The sequence below is a fragment of the Artemia sp. Qi Xiang Cuo genome, chromosome 7 (assembly GCF_049724085.1).
Source record: "Artemia sp. Qi Xiang Cuo chromosome 7, ASM4972408v1, whole genome shotgun sequence".
NCBI lineage: Eukaryota > Metazoa > Arthropoda > Branchiopoda > Anostraca > Artemiidae > Artemia > Artemia sp. Qi Xiang Cuo.
In genome coordinates, this window is record NC_142800.1 from 22,773,144 (window position 1) to 22,791,336 (window position 18,193).

Here is an 18,193-nt window from a genome sequence, read left to right on the forward strand (position 1 = left end):
AGACTGTGTGCCCTTAATTTCCCTATGTATTCTAATTTTCTTTCAGGCTATGAAAATGAAAATATCATTACTAGATGGGATTCTGATAGATATTTGCGCTCTACTTTTCAAGTGGCATCAAATTTTTTCAAGCCTGACATTGTAGTTTTTCTTGGGGACTTGACAGACGAAGGTAGCATATCAAATGATCAGCTTTTCTCTGAATACGCTTCCAGATTCATGACTCTTTTTCATGTAGATTCATCTGTAAAAACTATATATTTGCCAGGTAAGTTAATCAATATAGAGAGTGATTCGTGTCAGGGAACTTATGTTCCTGGTACAAGCAGAGCAGAAAGACGAAGATTTCTTATTAAGTGATCAGCTTTCCTCTGAATGTACCTCTTCGTGCCTCTTTTTCAAATAGATATAACAGTAAGAACTTTTTGTTCGAGGTCAAAATAAATTGCTTTTTGTTGAAAATAACTTCTTAATTATAAAAAAAGTGTACTTCTTTATAGTTTTCGTTGTTGTAACCAAGGCCGTATCCAGGGGGTTAAGGGGTTTGACCCCCACTCCCCCGAAATGTTTGTCCGACTCGAAAAAACGTAATAAAAATGAACGTAAACCAATTTTTGATGCTTTTTTAAAGTCTTTTTTTCTCTAAATCCCTCCCCCTTTTTTTAAAACTCCATTTTTAATCCCTCTCTCCCGAAAAAAAAAATCCTGGATGCGGCTCTGGTTGTAACCACCCAAGAAAAAAAACATTTTGCCGTTTACATGTACAAGCTGTTCTTAAACTCATTTGACATTTCTAACACGTAACTATTTTTAAGTTTTTTTTTCTCTCTCTCTCTCTCTCTCTATCTCTCTTGTTCTCTGCTCTATTTCCTCGTTTATTTTTTTACCATCATCATGGTTTCTTTATCTTCTTAAATGCATACAGATTAAAATTCAGTGTTGCCCGCTATTTTGTTATTTGTGTGCACTCTCACGTGCCATGAATTGATCCTTACCAGTGTTACTTAGGTTGTTTTGGGTTATAATTTTTCTTTTTTAATTTAAAAAGAAGTGTTTTGTTTTTTGTGTGCACTCTCGTGGGCCATGAATTGATACTTACGAGTGTTACTTGGGCAATTTTGGGTAACTTGTCTTTTTAATTTAAAAAGAGGTGTCGAAGACGTCCGATCAGATTGGCAAGAATACAGTTTCTTTATTACATTAGAAAAAGCTACTCTTCCTTCTTTGTTCTCCGTCTGAAATCCACACAGCCTGAGCCTTATACAAGAAATTCTGTAATAAGAGAGTGAATATAACGGACCATGGCAATAGGTCTTGTGGAAGCGTGAAGAAATAAAGTACCTTCCTGTTAGTTTTTATGTAAACTACCATAAAGAGGTATTATAAACTTTTAGTACAAAAAAATGTGTAGTTCCCATTAAAATTAAATTGTTTCATTTAAAATATCAAGAACATCAAAATAAAACCCCCGTGTACCCTTCTTAGATCGATTTATAAAGGAAAACCATAATTTCCAAGGTTTTTCTTTTGGTTGCTTCAAAATTATGAATTTTTCAGGATATCATACTTTCGTTACTGTTGCCACGTCGAACCATGGAAATAAATAAAAACAATTAATTAGTTAAAATGACAATGTATTTCGTCCATACAAATTCAAACAGCCATAAGTTGTTGATTTTGTGTGTGAATTTCCACTTAGTCTTTCACTTTCCTTGATACTTTTAAAGCTATTGCCTCAAATAATGAAAGAATATTTTCTAGTACGATACCTTTCGTAAGACATTTCTCTCCATGAATTAGTTCATGAAACAAGGGTTAGGTAAATAATACCTATGTGGAGCTATCCTTTACTGTCTCTCTCCTGTAAGGACAATAAATAAATGGCTTAGAGAAATTCATTTGAACTGGTCAGGGATTTGGAGTTCTTGAGGATTTGTCTGAAATAACTGCGTGGACTGGAAAACAAGAGAAATGTGTCTATAAGATAATGAATTAATCTGAAATCTAGATTTAATTTTAATTTTGCAGTGTCATCCATTTGGCAACTTTTCATCACATTCTGGCAGAAGTTAGCCTTCATTTACTCAGACTTTACTCTAAGTTATAACATTCGTTAAATGAGAATATTAAAAGTAATGATTTATGAGAATTTAAAAGGCTGTTGAAAATGAATTGTTTTCTAAATATGAATTTAATGATTAATGTAATAGGATTTAAATTTGATAGATTCAATTGGTAGCAAATCGTTTAATTTAGCGTTTCATTTTGACTGAGGTGTGTTAAGGAATGAGTTGAGTGTTAAGTTGGTGATAACAGGGTGCATGTGGTTTTAGTTGTGTTATGTTTTTTAAACCTCTTCTGAGGTTAATGTTAATTTTTTTTTGGCGGGGAGGGATTTGTTTGGTTATCCCTCCTCCATATCATGCTGTTGCATTTGGAAATGATGTGGTTTTGTTAAGGTTTTTGTTAAGAATTTAAGCTAACATATTTTGTTTGTTGTTCAAGCCAAGAGACTGTAAGTTTTCTATATAGAAGTTTTTGACAAGGCGGCTCTAATAGTGTTCTTCGTGTTTCGATGTGACACTATTTCTAGGAGATATGGGTTATTGTATTTCTTATTATGGGACGTGATCGTCTCTTACTAGGTTGCTAGCTACCACTGCAACCTGGATTGATATCAAAAATAAAATACAACTATTCTTGGTTGAAATTAAGGTCATCTAAAGATTTCAGAATACATTATTTCTGGGCTCAAGGCAAAGTTCTTGAGACCCAAGCCAATTGGCTACCAGATTTTCCAAAACTACTTAGCCAGCGTATTATTTTTTTGTGTTAACTGGGACACGTCAGATGAAGAGGTCTTCGGAACTTACAGTGCAAAAAATATACTTAACAAATTATTTTGCTCAAAAGGCATAAGATTTGCATTACTGCTCCTTTCTTACTTATAATATATGTGTCCTTTCTGTGTCCGTTTGCTTGTGTCCTTTTTTTATCTTTAGTCCTTACTTCGTCTATTGTATATTTTTTGACGGGCACTAAATGAATTATAATAATAATACTAAAAATGGGAAAAATCTCTCTCAGAAAAACCTCTCATTTAACGCTCTTGTTAATAAAAGGAAGTTTTTGCAAAACAGTAGTGATAAGCGGAAATAAAATCATAATTAAGACCTGTCTAAATGTCATTTTCTTAATAAGTATTTTTTGTAGAAAACACTAAAATATTATATAACAAAATTATATTACTCCTGCTTTCCTACTTATGATTTATATTATAGATTGGAAAATTTCTTTCAGAAAAATCTCTCATTTCGTTTTACGTTCTTGGTAGTAAAATAAAGTTTTCACAAGAAAGTAGTGATTAATGGAAATCAAATCAAAATAAGAAAAAACGAAAAATTTACCTAATAAAATTTTAAAATATAATCTAATAAGATTTTCATTGCTGCTTCTTTCTTACTTCTAGTTATCTTTTTACAGGAGACAATGATATTGGAGGTGAGGGGAATGACCCATTCCTACCATCAAAACTAGAACGCTTCACGGAAGAATTTAGCAAAATGAAGTCTCATATTCTAAAGACAGTTGAATTTATACCTGTAAATAGAATTGCTTCAGAATCATCTCTGCCAGAAAAATGCAAAAATAACTCCCTCATATCTTGTGTAGTTCTTAGTCATATACCGGTTAATGTATATGGAAAAGAATATGCTAGTCATATAATGATCAAAATCAGTCCCTTATTGACAATATCTGCACATGAACACAGTTCTTTTGTTATCTACCCAAAAATGGACCCCTTATATATTGAAGATATCAATGATTTTAGAGTACATAATTTTAAAAGTGATGAAAGGGTGGAAATTGTTGCGCCTACATGTTCATACAGAATGGGTAAACAAATTTACGGATTTGGTGCCTTAGTCATTGGTGACGACAAAATTATTAGCTACAATGTATTGTGGTCACCTTCAAGATTTGTTGCTCTAATTGTGTATGTTTTCTTCGTGTTCATTGTTTGTTTTGTTGTGTCTCTTAAAATTTCCAGCTGGTTTATTTTACGAACTATGGGGGTATACTAGGATACAACCATTTGTAAGGCTGTCTTTGATGAGAGGGTTAGGACATCAAGCCTTATATGTTAGCAATAGTTGCATATTGAACCAGTGAAAACAAATGAAAAAATACCATGAGAATGCTGTAGATAGATAATTCAATCATCGCAATTAAATTATATTAAGCTTTTACAAATCATATTATACAATAAACCATATTTACAATTATATTTACAAATATATATTTACAAACAATATCTGTTTACAAACTTACATTTATGTTTTTACATATTTACAATATTTATGTAATAACATTTATTCATATATACAACATTCATTTATTTATACACAAAATTTATTTCTATATACATATAAACCTTTATATGCTTACAAATTATATTTACAAATATATTATAAACACGTTATATTAAATCATAAGCAATTTTGTAAATAGATAATAAAATTATCTTCATGCTTTTACTTTTGAAGATTATATTTTATGGTATGTCTATCTTCACCCTGAGAGATGTAATCAAATAATCTGTTATCCGATTTTCATTCGTTTTTACTACTGACTGATACCTTTTCTGAGTCAATCTGAAATTAATTCAGCAGTAGAGAGGTTGACACTCTCTTTCACTAATGGTAGACACCCTCTTCAGTACATGTGGATTACTTCAGAAGTTCATGTCAATCATCCCCTTAGTTCGACCAACTCCTTTTGCTCAGTTCTCAATAGAAGATTTGTTGAGCAGTCCCCTGGTTTCATTGTTTGGCTGTCCTCTGCTTAATCCACGCCCTTTAGGGAGAAGTTTTTCAGTGGTATACTGAAGGCATGTATGAGTGCAACAAATGCAGGTAATCGGTATTTGCAGGTGTTTTATTTACCATTGCCTTTTCAAATATTTGAACGAAAATTTTACTGTCTACAGCAAGTGCTCATAATTGAGCTATATTTTACACATTTACATTTTATACATAATTAAGCTTAAAAATTAAGCATGAATTTTAATTAACTTAATTAAAAATTAAGTCCCCTGGTTTTTTATTGTTGGGCTTTCCCCTTCTTAATCCCCCGCTCTTAGGTTGAAGTTTCACAGTGGTACACCGAAGGGATATATGGGTGCAACAGATGCAGGTAATCGGTAATTGCAAGTGTTTATTTGTCATTGCCTTTTAAAATATTTGAACCTAAAATTTTACTGTCTAAAGTAAATGCACATAATTAAGCTGTTCCATTTTGGGAGTATTGTGAAATATACTTCTTATCCTATTACAATAGCCCTTGTGTTTGAGCTGTTGCTCTTAAAGCATTAGAGACATAAAAGTCGAAATATAGCAAAAGAGTGGGGAGATTAAGGAGGAGGCGACCCTCTATGCACAGAATAATTTTTCCACGTTTTAATGTCACTCTTTACTTTCATTGGAAAGTAAAGTTTCATTTCATTTGATTTAATTTCTGTTTGTTTCTAGTATCTCACCTAGGGTTGAAATTTTTCTAATGAAAAATAGCATAGATATACAACATGTATGAGGGTGGCAGACCTGTCTGTTTTAAGTTTTGAATGTTGCTTTTTGCTTTCATTTGGCGAACTTGTTTTTCTTGGTGAATTTCATTGCATTATGTCCCAAAGAACGCACCCCTGTTTGGGGGACTCTTATTCCTGTTTCTAAAATTATGGGAATTTTCATGTGCTAATAGCAATGATTAGCTGATTTGTATACTTAGAATCATTATAAATAACAGATTTTTTGTTGGATATGTTCAGACTTTTTTTTACAGTTTTGATTCTTTGGTCAGGTCTCATTCTTTATTTACAGATTGTGGGTACGAACTGTTTGATCCAAGGCTCTCATAAATGTAAGAGAGGCTTCTACTCCCTCCTTCATTCTCCGTTATCTACATTCAAGTTTAATCAGAGCCAACGCTCTAGCGTTGCCTATAGTAAAGGCCATAAGGCTTTAATGTCTTATTTTTTTTTATAATTTTTCCCCCAGAGGCACTTCATATGGAAGGGTAAGGGGTTGCCAATTAAACTTCGTAGGGGGCTTTTTCCATTGGAAATTGGAAGTTCTAGTGCCCTATTTAAGAATCAAAAGTGATTGGAGGGCAACTAGTCCCTTCCCCTCTCACGCCCTCTTCCACAATTGCATCCGATCAAAATTTTGAGATTGCCATTTTGTTCCAGATAGTACAAAGACTAGATAACAAAAACTCTGGGATCAACAAAACTCCTCAGAGCCTGGAAGTTATGCTCCGGGGGCATTTAAGGTCTTTATGGAAGGGGTGGTCGTACAAACTTCTGAGGGGCTCATTCGATTGCAAATCGGAAATTCTACTGTCTTTTCTAAGATCCAAAAGTGATCGAAGGGCAACTGTCCTCCTCCATGCCCTCTCTTTCCCAAATGCATCTGATCAAAATTTTGAGATAGAAATTATCTTCAAAATAGTCTAAAGATCACATAACAATGCCTTCGGGGTTGACATAACCCCCATAGCCTGGGGATAAGAATTGTAATTCATGCCCCGGGAGCATATACGGTTTTATGGAACAAGTGGTCGTAAAAATTTTCACACTCACAGGAGGCTCACACACACTCATACTCACTTGTGCTTGCAAGTTTTTATATTTTTATAGGCTCTTTTTCCCACTACCCTAGAATTTGAAAATTTTCTCTTTTTGTATTTGCATTGAAAAAAGGCACCCCTCCTTACATATTGAAAAATACTTTTTTATGTTCATTAAAATTACGAGAAAGGAATATTTTTGCTCTTATTTATATTGAAAAAAGGCACCCCTCCTTACATTTTAAAAATCACTTTTTATGTTCATTAAAAGTATAGGAAAGGAATATTTTTGCTCCTCCTCTCCCCCGCCGAATTTTCATATTTTTAATTCTAACACCTAGTGTTAGTTCATTTATTATTTTGTCTTTGTATTTAATTGTGTTTGTATCAATTTTAATTTGAAAATAAGGTGATGAAAATGTGATATTGCATATGCTATTAAATTTTTAATAACAGTTTATCCTGTTTTACTTGTGTTTTATACCAGTTTTATCGGTATTATACTGTTGATGAAATAATCAGGGAACAAATAGACAATATAATAGATCTGGTACATTTTTTTTATTCATTGGGTTAGTCATGTTAGTCATTGCTAAAACTTAGTTATTATTAGAGGTGCTATTACTGCCATTTTTATTACTAATCAAGGCCCATTGCAGAAACCTAGCCGCCTGAGCTCAAAACAAACAACTGCACACGCTTATCCTGAACCCCAATTTATTTAAGGCTTTGTTGTTCACCTCCTCCTATGAAGTTCTAATTTTCCTTAAACACTTTCTTCTCTCCACTTTCCACCCCAGTAAAGGATGAACTGCTTTTTTTCTTGCCCAAGATGTTAATCTTTGGTCATGTATTGTCTGTAAAATGTGATCTAGCTATGTTACCCTCTCTGTCAGTTCATCTCTAGAAAATGTAATCCAACCGCTTTTCGATAGTCTATTGTTTGAGTTTTCAAGGTGCTGCGTACAAATTCAATGAAAGAAAAGAAAAACATGTCTTACACTGTTAAATATGCATACTGAGCAAATATAAATTTGTGTGGTAATAAACTAAAGATATGAGCTGTCTTCGGCTTATGATTATTATTAATACAGACCAGCGTATCAATTGGAGTAGGCTATACTAAGTTCTAGAAGCCGATAAAAATGTTTCACTGCAGTTGAACCATTATGACGCATAAAGCTGTAGCTAAACAACGGATGAAATTTGGAGGATCACGCAAAATGGTTGTTTTTGCTTGAAAGTACAGCAGAGCAAACTATAGGTAAGCAAGGAAGTTAAAAGTAAAGTCGGATTTGGGGCCAAATGTTGCTCGGCTTGTGCCGGCCTTTATATATGTTCAGAAAATTAAAAGGACACTCTTGTTGTAAACATTCCTTAAAAAACAAGAAAATTTTAAAAGGAAAAACGTGATTCGAGAACATCTCTTCACTTCTGTGGAATCACTCCGTAAAAAACAAGCCTTAATCTTAACTTCTGTCACGGGCAATGTTGCCACCTCTAGCACGAAAGTGTTATTTCAGCACTATATTATTATGTGTAGCATATAGTCAATTTTTTGATTATAGCACCGAAAATTGATATGTAGTACGTGAGTTGGGGAGCTGTAGCAATCTAGGAACTGAACGGCGACCTTACGCAGGGTTGCCACCGAGGTTACGTTCGTACCACTTTTGGTACGTTTTAAATAAAACGGTACATTTTATGTTACGGTCTTAAAAATGTTACATTTTTGTTACGTTTTTGAATTTATGTTACAATTATGTTACGCTTTTGAATAATGAGTAAGTTTCACATTTTCTGAGTAATCTATTTCCCCCCCGTGAAAAAATCTGCTGTTCCCATTTTAATTACACTGACATGAGTATCGATATTCTTTCACATCGCGGACATTTAATCTTATTAGGATTAGGATGAGAAAATACCCACTTCGCTTACTCCATAGTAAGTTAAGATTACATTCTCTCTCATGAGCATAAGATTGTCATTTGTTTAGTGACAATAGTCAGTTAGTCACCTCACCAACTTTCAATTTCATCAGCGTTGAGTTTGAATCTTGTTCCGTCAACAGTCATACTGAAATTATATGGAAAAGGAGCTAGCTGAAGTCAGGAAGGAAAATCTATAATAAAAACATGTAAATAATAATAAAAACTATTTTTTTTATAATTTCTTTTTAAATAAGTGATTTTAAGATGAAGTGGTACTTGTCAATTAACTGGTACATATGCGAGAAGTCAAGTTTGGTTAATGCTAATGAAATAAAACAAAATAAGCCAATGATGAAAATATAATAGTTTAGAAACAAATTTGGGCTATTTATTTGCACATTTGGGGGTTGGGGGAGGATGAAGCATAGTATATATTAGATAAGTAACCTAGGTACTTTCCCCCCCCCCCTACACCCCAAAAAACAAAAGTTTAAATAATATAAACGCAATGACAAAACCACGCTTTGCGGTCCGATTCTCTATTGACTGATACCCGTTTGGCTAGTTTCCTTTAGCATCTATCTTGTGTGTGTACCAGCTAATTGACAAGTGCTGATGATATATATATTATTTTTTTGTGTAACAACCTCACCCCACCCTTTCTGATTGGTTGGACATAATATCACGTTATATACAAAACTTGCTCTTTTTATATGGGATTATGAACAGCTGATATTGAGAAAATATATGAAACTGTAAAAATGAGCCATTTTTTTGTTATATCTAAGCATTAGCATTGAGGAGGGGGGTGGGTTGGTTGAGCCGGAAATTTCGATTTATGCTAGACTTTTTCCAATATCATGGTCACTTTTTTTGTCATTATACCCCCCTCCCCTCCCCATCTGAGGTCCCACATATAACTGTATAAATACATTTCATTGTTGTGTCAAATCTTTCGATGACATTCTTTCTTGTTGTATTCTTTCGTGTTCTTTCATATTATAAAGTAAGAATTTTATTGGTTGATCATTTTTTAATATTTCTAGGACTATATCCCGTACCACCAGGGGGTGGGTGTATTTTCAGAAAAGGGGCCATGATATTTGGAAGTAGTATAAAATAACGAATTTAATAATACTGTATTATACTTGTAGGTCACAATGCCACCAGTATTGGAGTTGGTAGCCACCGCTGGCACCAATATTATGCTGGTAGGCCACAATGCCACCGGTATTTGTGTGGTAAGGTACGGGTGTTACCACTTATTGGTGCAAAAATGGTGCTACACCACTTACTGGAGGGAAAAGCCCCCGGCAGCGCCAAATTTTATCGGATGCCCACGTCTACCACACTGGTTCTGTAAATATCGGGTTCGGTAATACCCAATTTACAGTATACCCTACCCCAGGGTATAATAACGTGATCGAGCGGTTAAATGGCCACTTTAAGGCCAAGGCTACCCACCCTGGGTTACCGCTAATATTTCTCCTTGGAGGTAACGAACCCCCCTGTCAATATAATAATGACAGTATCTCGTAACTCTGTTCCTACCCTGTCTGGGTTCCTGGAAAATTAGTGCACAGTTGTAGAAAATATCTTACTTGTAATCTTCCAAAGGTCACATATAACAAAAAAAAGGCTTCCCCAAACGGGGTCTAAATGCAGACTAACCAAAAAATTCATTCTGTACAGCAACTTTTCATAGGGGTGGACCTTCACTTGGCCTAGCCAATCCTCTCAAACCCCATTCAAAATCCATTCTACTTTTTCATAACTTTATCTTTCAATGGCTAAGACCAGGAAGTCCAAAATAGAATTTAGTTCAAAGCTTACGTATTGCAAAAGAATCTAGCTTAACAACCATAATTCAACTTAGGATTAAAAATCATCTTATAGGCAAATATAATTACATAAAAGAAAATGGTTCATTTATCTGAAAAGAAAAGAAAGGGGTGGCACCCCAACATACTGCTTCTGTGTTTAGCATGTTCTCGTCAGAAAAGGAAAATCACTAAATATTTGGCTTTAGAAAAAGACAACTAGACTAATGCCCATTTTTATGAAGAAGATCAACAGTCTTGTATCTGTATAGGTAGGCTTATAGTCTACTTAAAAACTGATTCATAGGGACCATGCAGGCTGGACTGGGGCTCCAACCCCCTGAAAATGAAAATTTCTCGGCATTTCTTTATTAAATTATAGGTTTTTTATTATATCCCCTAATTTTTGTTAATTAAATCTTTTCCAGTTCATTTTTATTAACTCACTGATCTTTTTGTTCCATCTCCCATTAATTTCTTTGTCACACGATTTTTTTTATTTGTGAATTATTTTTCAACAACTTCCGAATGTTCAGTTACATCCCACTTTTATCAGTATAGCGCAACGGTAAGAGCACTTCTCGAGGCTATGTTAACTTAGTTTGTAATCTTGGATGAGACATTATATTTTTTTTTTAATTGGAAAATTAAAATACTGAAAACATTTTTTTCAAGAATGTATAAATATAAGTGAAAATTCGGGGCAAAAAACCGATTCGTTTTTGCATAATTTGATCTTTTTTTTGGTTTTCCTCAAGTCATCGACTTTTTCCGTTTATGCATTTAAAACCTAGGTGAATTTGGTGTTAATGTTATCTAGAACCCAATACTTTTTATGCCCCTCATGTTCGATTATATTCATATATTCTTGAGAAAAAAAATCTCTATTTTTTAGTTACGAAAAATTAAGCAAGAAAAACGGGTTTTAATTCTTATAAAGCAGTGAATACAATAAAATAAACACTTGATTAAACAAAAATACTCCGAATATTTCGGCCCCACGTCCGGGAGCCTTTCTCAACGGAAAAAAAAGAAAAGAAAAAAATGAAACAAAAAATGCTCTTTTTAAAAACCTTAACTTACATCAAAATAAACAAAAAAAACACACACAAAAAAAAACAACAAAAGAAAAAATATAAATAAATAGGAAACAAAACTCACATATTAAATAAACACTTCCATTCACTGGCGTATAAACAAAATCGAATGTCTACATTGATTCAAACACGCCTCCTCACAGTATATAAATGGAAATCAAACAGTTCGTGGTAACGAACTGTAAGTAAGGAGCGACCCGGCTCAATAGTAACCTAAACTCTAAAAAACGGGATTTTGATACCAATAGATACATCAAAGGAATCATATTGTAATTCTTATTTCAAATATATAAATTTCATCAATTTTAGTATTACCTATCAAAAGTTACGTGCCTGGAAAAATTTGACATAATTTTCAAAAAAGGGGAAAAGACCCTCTAACAGTTATAGAATAGTATCGAAATCCCCACCCTCATCTTTAGCGTCTCATAAAACCACACTGTAAAGTTTTCATGCTCTTATATACAAAAATGTGGAATTTCCCATTTTTTGCCAGAGGAAAGATAACGGATGCGTGTTTTTTTTTTTGTTTGTTTATTTTTTTTTTTGTTTTTTTTCCCAGGGGTGATCGTATCGACCCAGTGGTTCTATAACATCGTAGGAAGACTAATTCGAAAGGAAATTAAAAGTTCTAGTGCCCTTTTAAAGTGACCAAAAAGAATGGATGGCAACTAGGCCCCCTCCCACGCTCATTTTTTCCCAAAATCACCTGATCAAAATTTTGAGATAGCCATTTTGTTCAACATGGTGGAAAATATTATAAAAATGTCTTTTAGGATGACTTAATCCCCCACAGTCCCCAGGGGGAGGGCTGAAAGTTATGAACTTTACTCAATGTTAACATATAGTATTGGTTATTGGGAAGCATACAGACTTTTTGAGAGGAGATTTTTTCTGGTAGGTGGGGGAAGGAGAGGGTCGGGGCTATATGGAAGGATCTTTCCATGAAGGAAGTTTTTATGGGGGAAGGGACATTGCTATGAAGGGGGCGCCGGATTTCCCAACATTATTAAAGAAAAAGATCAGGAATTAAATAAAAAAAACAAGTTTTTCAACTGATCAACTGATTGTGATTAAGAGGTCATTTTTAAAGAACTGGAAAAAAAATTCGAACTATAGTTTAAAGAGCAGGGTATTGACAAGGGGGCGAACCCCCTAATATACGTGTTAAAAATTTATGAATATAGAAGTTCGTTACGTAAGTTAATTCTAAGTTACGTATATTTATTACTAATAAAAACGTTCGTAAATAAAATTAAACAAGTTTCGAGAAAGCCATTTAACCAAATATAATATGCAAATTTTGTTATAATTATTCATGTGCGGTGATCCAAAATCAAAACCTGCATTAATTCAAAAACGTCCAAAAATTAAATAAAAAAACAAGTTTTTTTAACTGAAAGTAAGGAACGACTTTAAAAATTAAATCTAACATACATTATTCCGTATTTGATGGGGGGTTTTCCCTCTTAACCGCCTCGCTATTTACGATAAATTTTGACTTTATCAAAAATATATTTTTTTAAAAAATAAAAAAACTTTCGCGTAAAGAGCGAGGCGTTGAGGAGGGGACAGCCCCCTTCATATACAGAATAATTTCTGTTCGTTTTAAGTTTTAACGTCGTTCCTTACTTTCAGTTAAAAAAACTTGTTTTTTTTATTTAATCTATCAAAAGATGAAGAATATATTTATACTTAAACCAAAACAATAAAGGTCAGCTAACCTCACAGTATATAAATGGAAATCTATCAAAAGATGAAGAATATATTTATACTTAAACCAAAACAATAAAGGTCAGCTAACCCCCGGCCCACAACCCCTAATTAAATCTCACAAGTTCATCTACCAATGTTTGCATTATAAATTGAACGGGTTCGTTTGCTTGCAAGCTTAGCTGCGGTTCGTTTACTTTTCCCAGCATTTAACCCATTCTGATCTTTGTTCGCAAGGTCATCTTTCGTTTCAGAACTATTATTAAAATCAGTACAGGTCGAAAATCTTACCTGGTTTTTAATTAAACTATTATAAATTGAATTGATCCTAAATTCCCTTTCATCTCTATTGATACTAATACCCCCATATATTATCTTTTTTATTTCTATAATTTCCCTGAAGCTTTGTAAAAGTCCTACAGTATCTACTATTTTTGTTGGATCATATAAAATACTGTGATGAGGAAAATTATAAACATGTTCTGCAACAGCTGACTCAAACGTTTCCGGTGTTTTATTTAGTTTTAGAGAGCAATCTATGGCATTCTTGTGTTGTTGTAGCCTATTTTCTAAAATCTGTTGTGTTCTTCCCACATAAAATTTACCACAAGAGCATGGAATTTTGTATGCTCCCTTTTGCAAATTTCTCGGTACTTTGTCTTTCCCTTTATTTAATATAAGAGCTTATAGTTTGTCCTGATTTAAATACTGTATTTATATTATGTTTTTTTAATTCTCTTCTTAATTTTTGTGACAAAATTGAAATAAAAGGCAAAGTTATGTAATTACTTTCTTGATTTGACCCATCTTCTTCTAATATTTTTGGTTCCATCAGCTTTTTTTCCTTTTTTCAATTATTTGAGAAATCATATTTTCCGGATAGCCATTACCTACTAGAATATCCTTAATAAAAATTAATTCATTGCTTATGTATTCTGGTGATGCTAATTTTAATACCCTATCAACTAAAGGCTTAGCTGACCTTTATTGTTTTGGTTTAAGTATAAATATATTCTTAATTTTTTGATAGATTTCCATTTATATACGGTGAGGAGGCGTGTTTGAATCAATATAGACATTCGATTTTGTTTATACGCCATTGAATGGAAGTGCTTATTTAATATGTGAGTTTTGTTTCCTATTTATTTATATTTTTTCTTTTGTGTTTTTTTTGTGTGTTTTTTTTTTGTTTATTTTGATGTTTTTAAGGTTTTTAAACAGAACATTTTTGTTTCATTTTTTTCTTTTCTTTTTTTTTCCGTTGAGAAAGGCTCCCGGACATGGGGCCGAAATATTCGGAGTATTTTTGTATAATTAAGTGTTTATTTTATTGTATTCCCTGCTTTATAAAAATTAAAACCCGTTTTTCTTGCTTAATTTTTCGTAAATGGAAAAGCAGTGTGGTCTAAGAAATTATTTACTTTTTAGTTAATTTTGAAAACGAGTTTAATCTTTTTTTATTATTTGACATCCTCCCCTAAAAATTCTTAGTACGTGCCTGGACTAGTGAGACCCCTCAAAACAGCTTTAGGATAACATTCTTGGGGTTGAATTGTGTGAACTCTTCTTTTATTTCTTGTTTTCTTTTGGTTGGGAGTTACGATTCAAATTACAAACGGAAAAAGGCATTTTATGTAAAATAACTGTTGTTTCGTATACAAACTGAAGACAACGATTGAAATAATTTTGTTCGATAAAATAAAAACAAAAATAATCTGTCACTCGGAATTGCTCAAATCCTCATTTTGGAGCGATACAAATTTGAAGTTTGAGGAGGTGAGACTGAGACCGAGCCAGTCTAAAATATTAGACGTGAAGGGAGCGATTAAAATTATTTTTTTAGGGTTTTTATGAAGCTGGATTTATTAAGATCGTTATTATTGAAATTTAACACACAAAAAAAATATAGTTATCTTCTTTTCTGAAAAACTCTAAATTTTCCTGTGTTTATTTATCTTGTATGTATTACTCATCAACCTTTGGTTTAAATCACCAATAATGGCAATTAAAAACAACAACAACAAAATAAGCAAAATAGTAGCCTGGGGTTATATACACGCATCGAAGGAGTGTTCTTCTGTTGTGCAGGTAAACTAGAAGCAGCACTTACAGTTGAATAAATAGGAATTTCCTGAAGGTGAAGAAGCACGAACTGTTATTATCATATACTTTTTATAAACCTTTTAAAAGTTGGAGCGAGGATTTTTAATGAGATTACGTAAAAATATATTTTTCAAATTATACAGGCAACAAATGTTCCCTCCCCCTTGAATTACGGCTCTTGATAGCAATATTAAGGCACCCTGCCTTGAAAAGAGACTTTCCTATCAAAAGTTACGAAAAAGTTACAGTTTTAAGAGTCTGACGTTACGAAATTTTTTGGTCTGGTGGCAACCCTGACCGTCCGTAATTATGGGCAAAATCATTTGAACATTAAAAAGTGATAGTAACATGAGTTTACTATATGACAGAAACTCAGCAGTAAGGCCTTTGATATCATTTTTAAATTCAGATTAACCCCTTTCATTAGTTCATAACTTCAAAATCCTGTTTAATTTGGATGGACAATATTAACCTTCAATGAAAATGCATAGGCTAGAACATCCACCACATGGCTAATATGGGAATAAAGTTCATTTGTGATGCAAATGGATGTTATATTTAGATTGAGGATGCAATTCTAGGTATATATTGGCACATTAGGGGGGTGGGGGTATCTATTCTATGAATATGAATAAGAAATTCATGAATTTCTTAAGTGGTGTTCACAAGTGTGTCTAGCCAGAATTCAATTTTTAGCCAATCAACAGAGCTTATGCAGGCAAAACTTTCAAATAGCCTATTATAATCCCTATAGGCCTATTTACTGTCACAAGCTAATGGATGAGATAGCCTAAGCAAAACAATTGCCTTAGTGTGCTTCATTATTATGTCTGGTGTGGTATATTTGCCTAAAATAAAAATAAAAAAATAATTAATAAGAAAACAAAAATTAAATTTCAGTTTACAAATGTAAACAAAAATGATGAAAATAGTGGATCTTGACACATTCTGATTGGCTGTAATCAAAAATCCTAGACATTGAGTTCTAGAGGCTAGAACTCAATGTCTAGCTAAGCGCCTTGTCTAGTGTGTCTAGCTCAGTGCTGAATTTTACTTGTGAATGGTCATTGCCTAGATATTGGATTCTGGCTAGAGACGTGCCTAGACATGGGATTCTAGCTAGACATGCTTGTGAACACTGCTTTAGAAAAACTGGAAAAACAAGGAGAGAAGTGAAGATAAAGGCTCTCCCCCTTTAAAATGTGTTAACTAGGATTATTCTGCACATTATGCAGTAAGAATTGTTTTCATAAAATGTTTCCTTAAGTCCAGCTGGACTCTTAGGCTTAAAATACTGGTTGGCTAATTTAAAGATTTGTATATATATACACTGTCAAATTAGCCATCTGGTGGTATCCTGCTAGGCTAATAGCCTACAAACTTAGGCAGCTCAATTCAGGGATTGTCTACTTCTCCCAGGTTGTCTTCATAATGAATTGTATCTGCTTTAGTTCTTGTACTATTCAGAAAGATGTAAAATTCTAGCATTACTCAGTAAATTTATACAAAATACTATAATTGATATAGGAACAAAGTTAGCACCCTTCTTGAGGCTTTTTTTATGTTTTTCTTCAAATAGATACTAACTTTTTCACTTAAATATATCCTCACCCTTTTTGACCCAATATATATTCCTGTCTATAGGTTTGTACAAGACTAAAAATCAAAACAGGCATAAGCAGCAGAATCATTACCATATATGCCTAGCCTCTGCAACAACCATGGTATTTAGAAATAGACCTAGCATAAGATAAGGAATGTAAGGGTAGGCTTGCTTTTTGTTTTGTTAAGATGTTTCATTCAGAGGAGTGGCAATCCTGTACTGTTAGCTTTTTGATAATATCTGAAAAACAAAAGTTAGGCTAGCCTACCTATACATCCTACAATTATTCTATCCTACATCACAACACTTTTCAAAGCTTAGATTAGGGGCAAAGCTAGGGTTTTGAGTTTGGAGAGGGAAAATAAAGAATATACTGACAGAATGGTAAATTTTTACCAAACCATATTATTGACTTACAAATAAAGTGAATATACCAGATATATGAAAAGCTATAAAAAGAGAAAAAAAAGAGAACATGAACAATTTACAAAAACTCTTTATCCCCAGATTAGCTAGAAATCATCTTAGAAATTTGACAAGAAAAGTAACTGCAAAATATGAAAATTTTTGGCAACAGAGACAAAAGATAAAAAAAAATTCAAAATGAGGCTTTTCAAAAAAAAAAAAAAAATAACAAAACACGTAGTCACTCAGTGACCCATTTAGCATTCCAAGGTCAGTTGATTACTAACCCTAAAAACATAGACAATTTACTAAGTGAACAGTTTGCCAGTATTCACAACTCCAGAAAATACACTCTACCAGAACAGCCTAATTACCAAATTTTTAACCCTGTGCCAACCCTCAGCCTTCATTCTAGGTTAGTCTATAAGTAGTTAAAAAAGCTGTGTCAAAATAAGTCATGTGGTCCTAATTGCATTTCCCCTAAACTTTTGAAAGAAACATGTTCAGTTTTAGCTTAGCCACTAACTAAACTATTCCAAAGTTCATTAGACACCTTAGTAGTACCAGATGACTAGAGATTGGCACATATTACACCTATTCCCAAAAGGGTGTAATAAGGATGTGGCTGAGAACTATATACCAATTTATATAACCTCAGCTGTGGGTAAATTATTGAAAAGCCTTATGTATTCAGCTGCAATTAAGCACCTTTATTCTAATGAGCTGCTTACCCCAGATCACCATAGCTTTAAAAAAAGAAAATAAACTGAAACTAACCTTCTAGATGCTTATGAATATTTAATTGAACTAAATGAAAAAGGAGTGGATGTAGATGTTGTGCTTCTTGACTTTGCCAAGGTCCTTTGATAAACTGTTATGGAAAACTGAAAATAA

The 18,193-nt window shown here is 33.1% G+C and overlaps 2 protein-coding genes across 2 annotated transcripts in view; both read left to right on the forward strand.

Annotated features, from left to right (window-relative positions):
* Mppe (Metallophosphoesterase) overlaps window positions 1-7,085 on the forward strand; it is a 30,591-nt gene extending 23,506 nt beyond the window's left edge. Inside the window, exons 3-4 of the mRNA XM_089092097.1 lie at window positions 47-268; window positions 3,484-7,085. Of these exons, the coding sequence (XP_088948223.1) occupies window positions 47-268; window positions 3,484-4,085 (824 nt within the window). The 3' untranslated portion in view covers window positions 4,086-7,085. The remainder of the gene's footprint in view (window positions 1-46; window positions 269-3,483) is intronic.
* Window positions 7,086-15,585: 8,500 nt separating this feature from the next.
* Smn (survival motor neuron) overlaps window positions 15,586-18,193 on the forward strand; it is a 35,648-nt gene continuing 33,040 nt past the window's right edge. Inside the window, exon 1 of the mRNA XM_089091431.1 lies at window positions 15,586-15,669. Coding sequence (XP_088947557.1) covers window positions 15,640-15,669 — 30 coding nt within the window. The 5' untranslated portion in view covers window positions 15,586-15,639. The remainder of the gene's footprint in view (window positions 15,670-18,193) is intronic.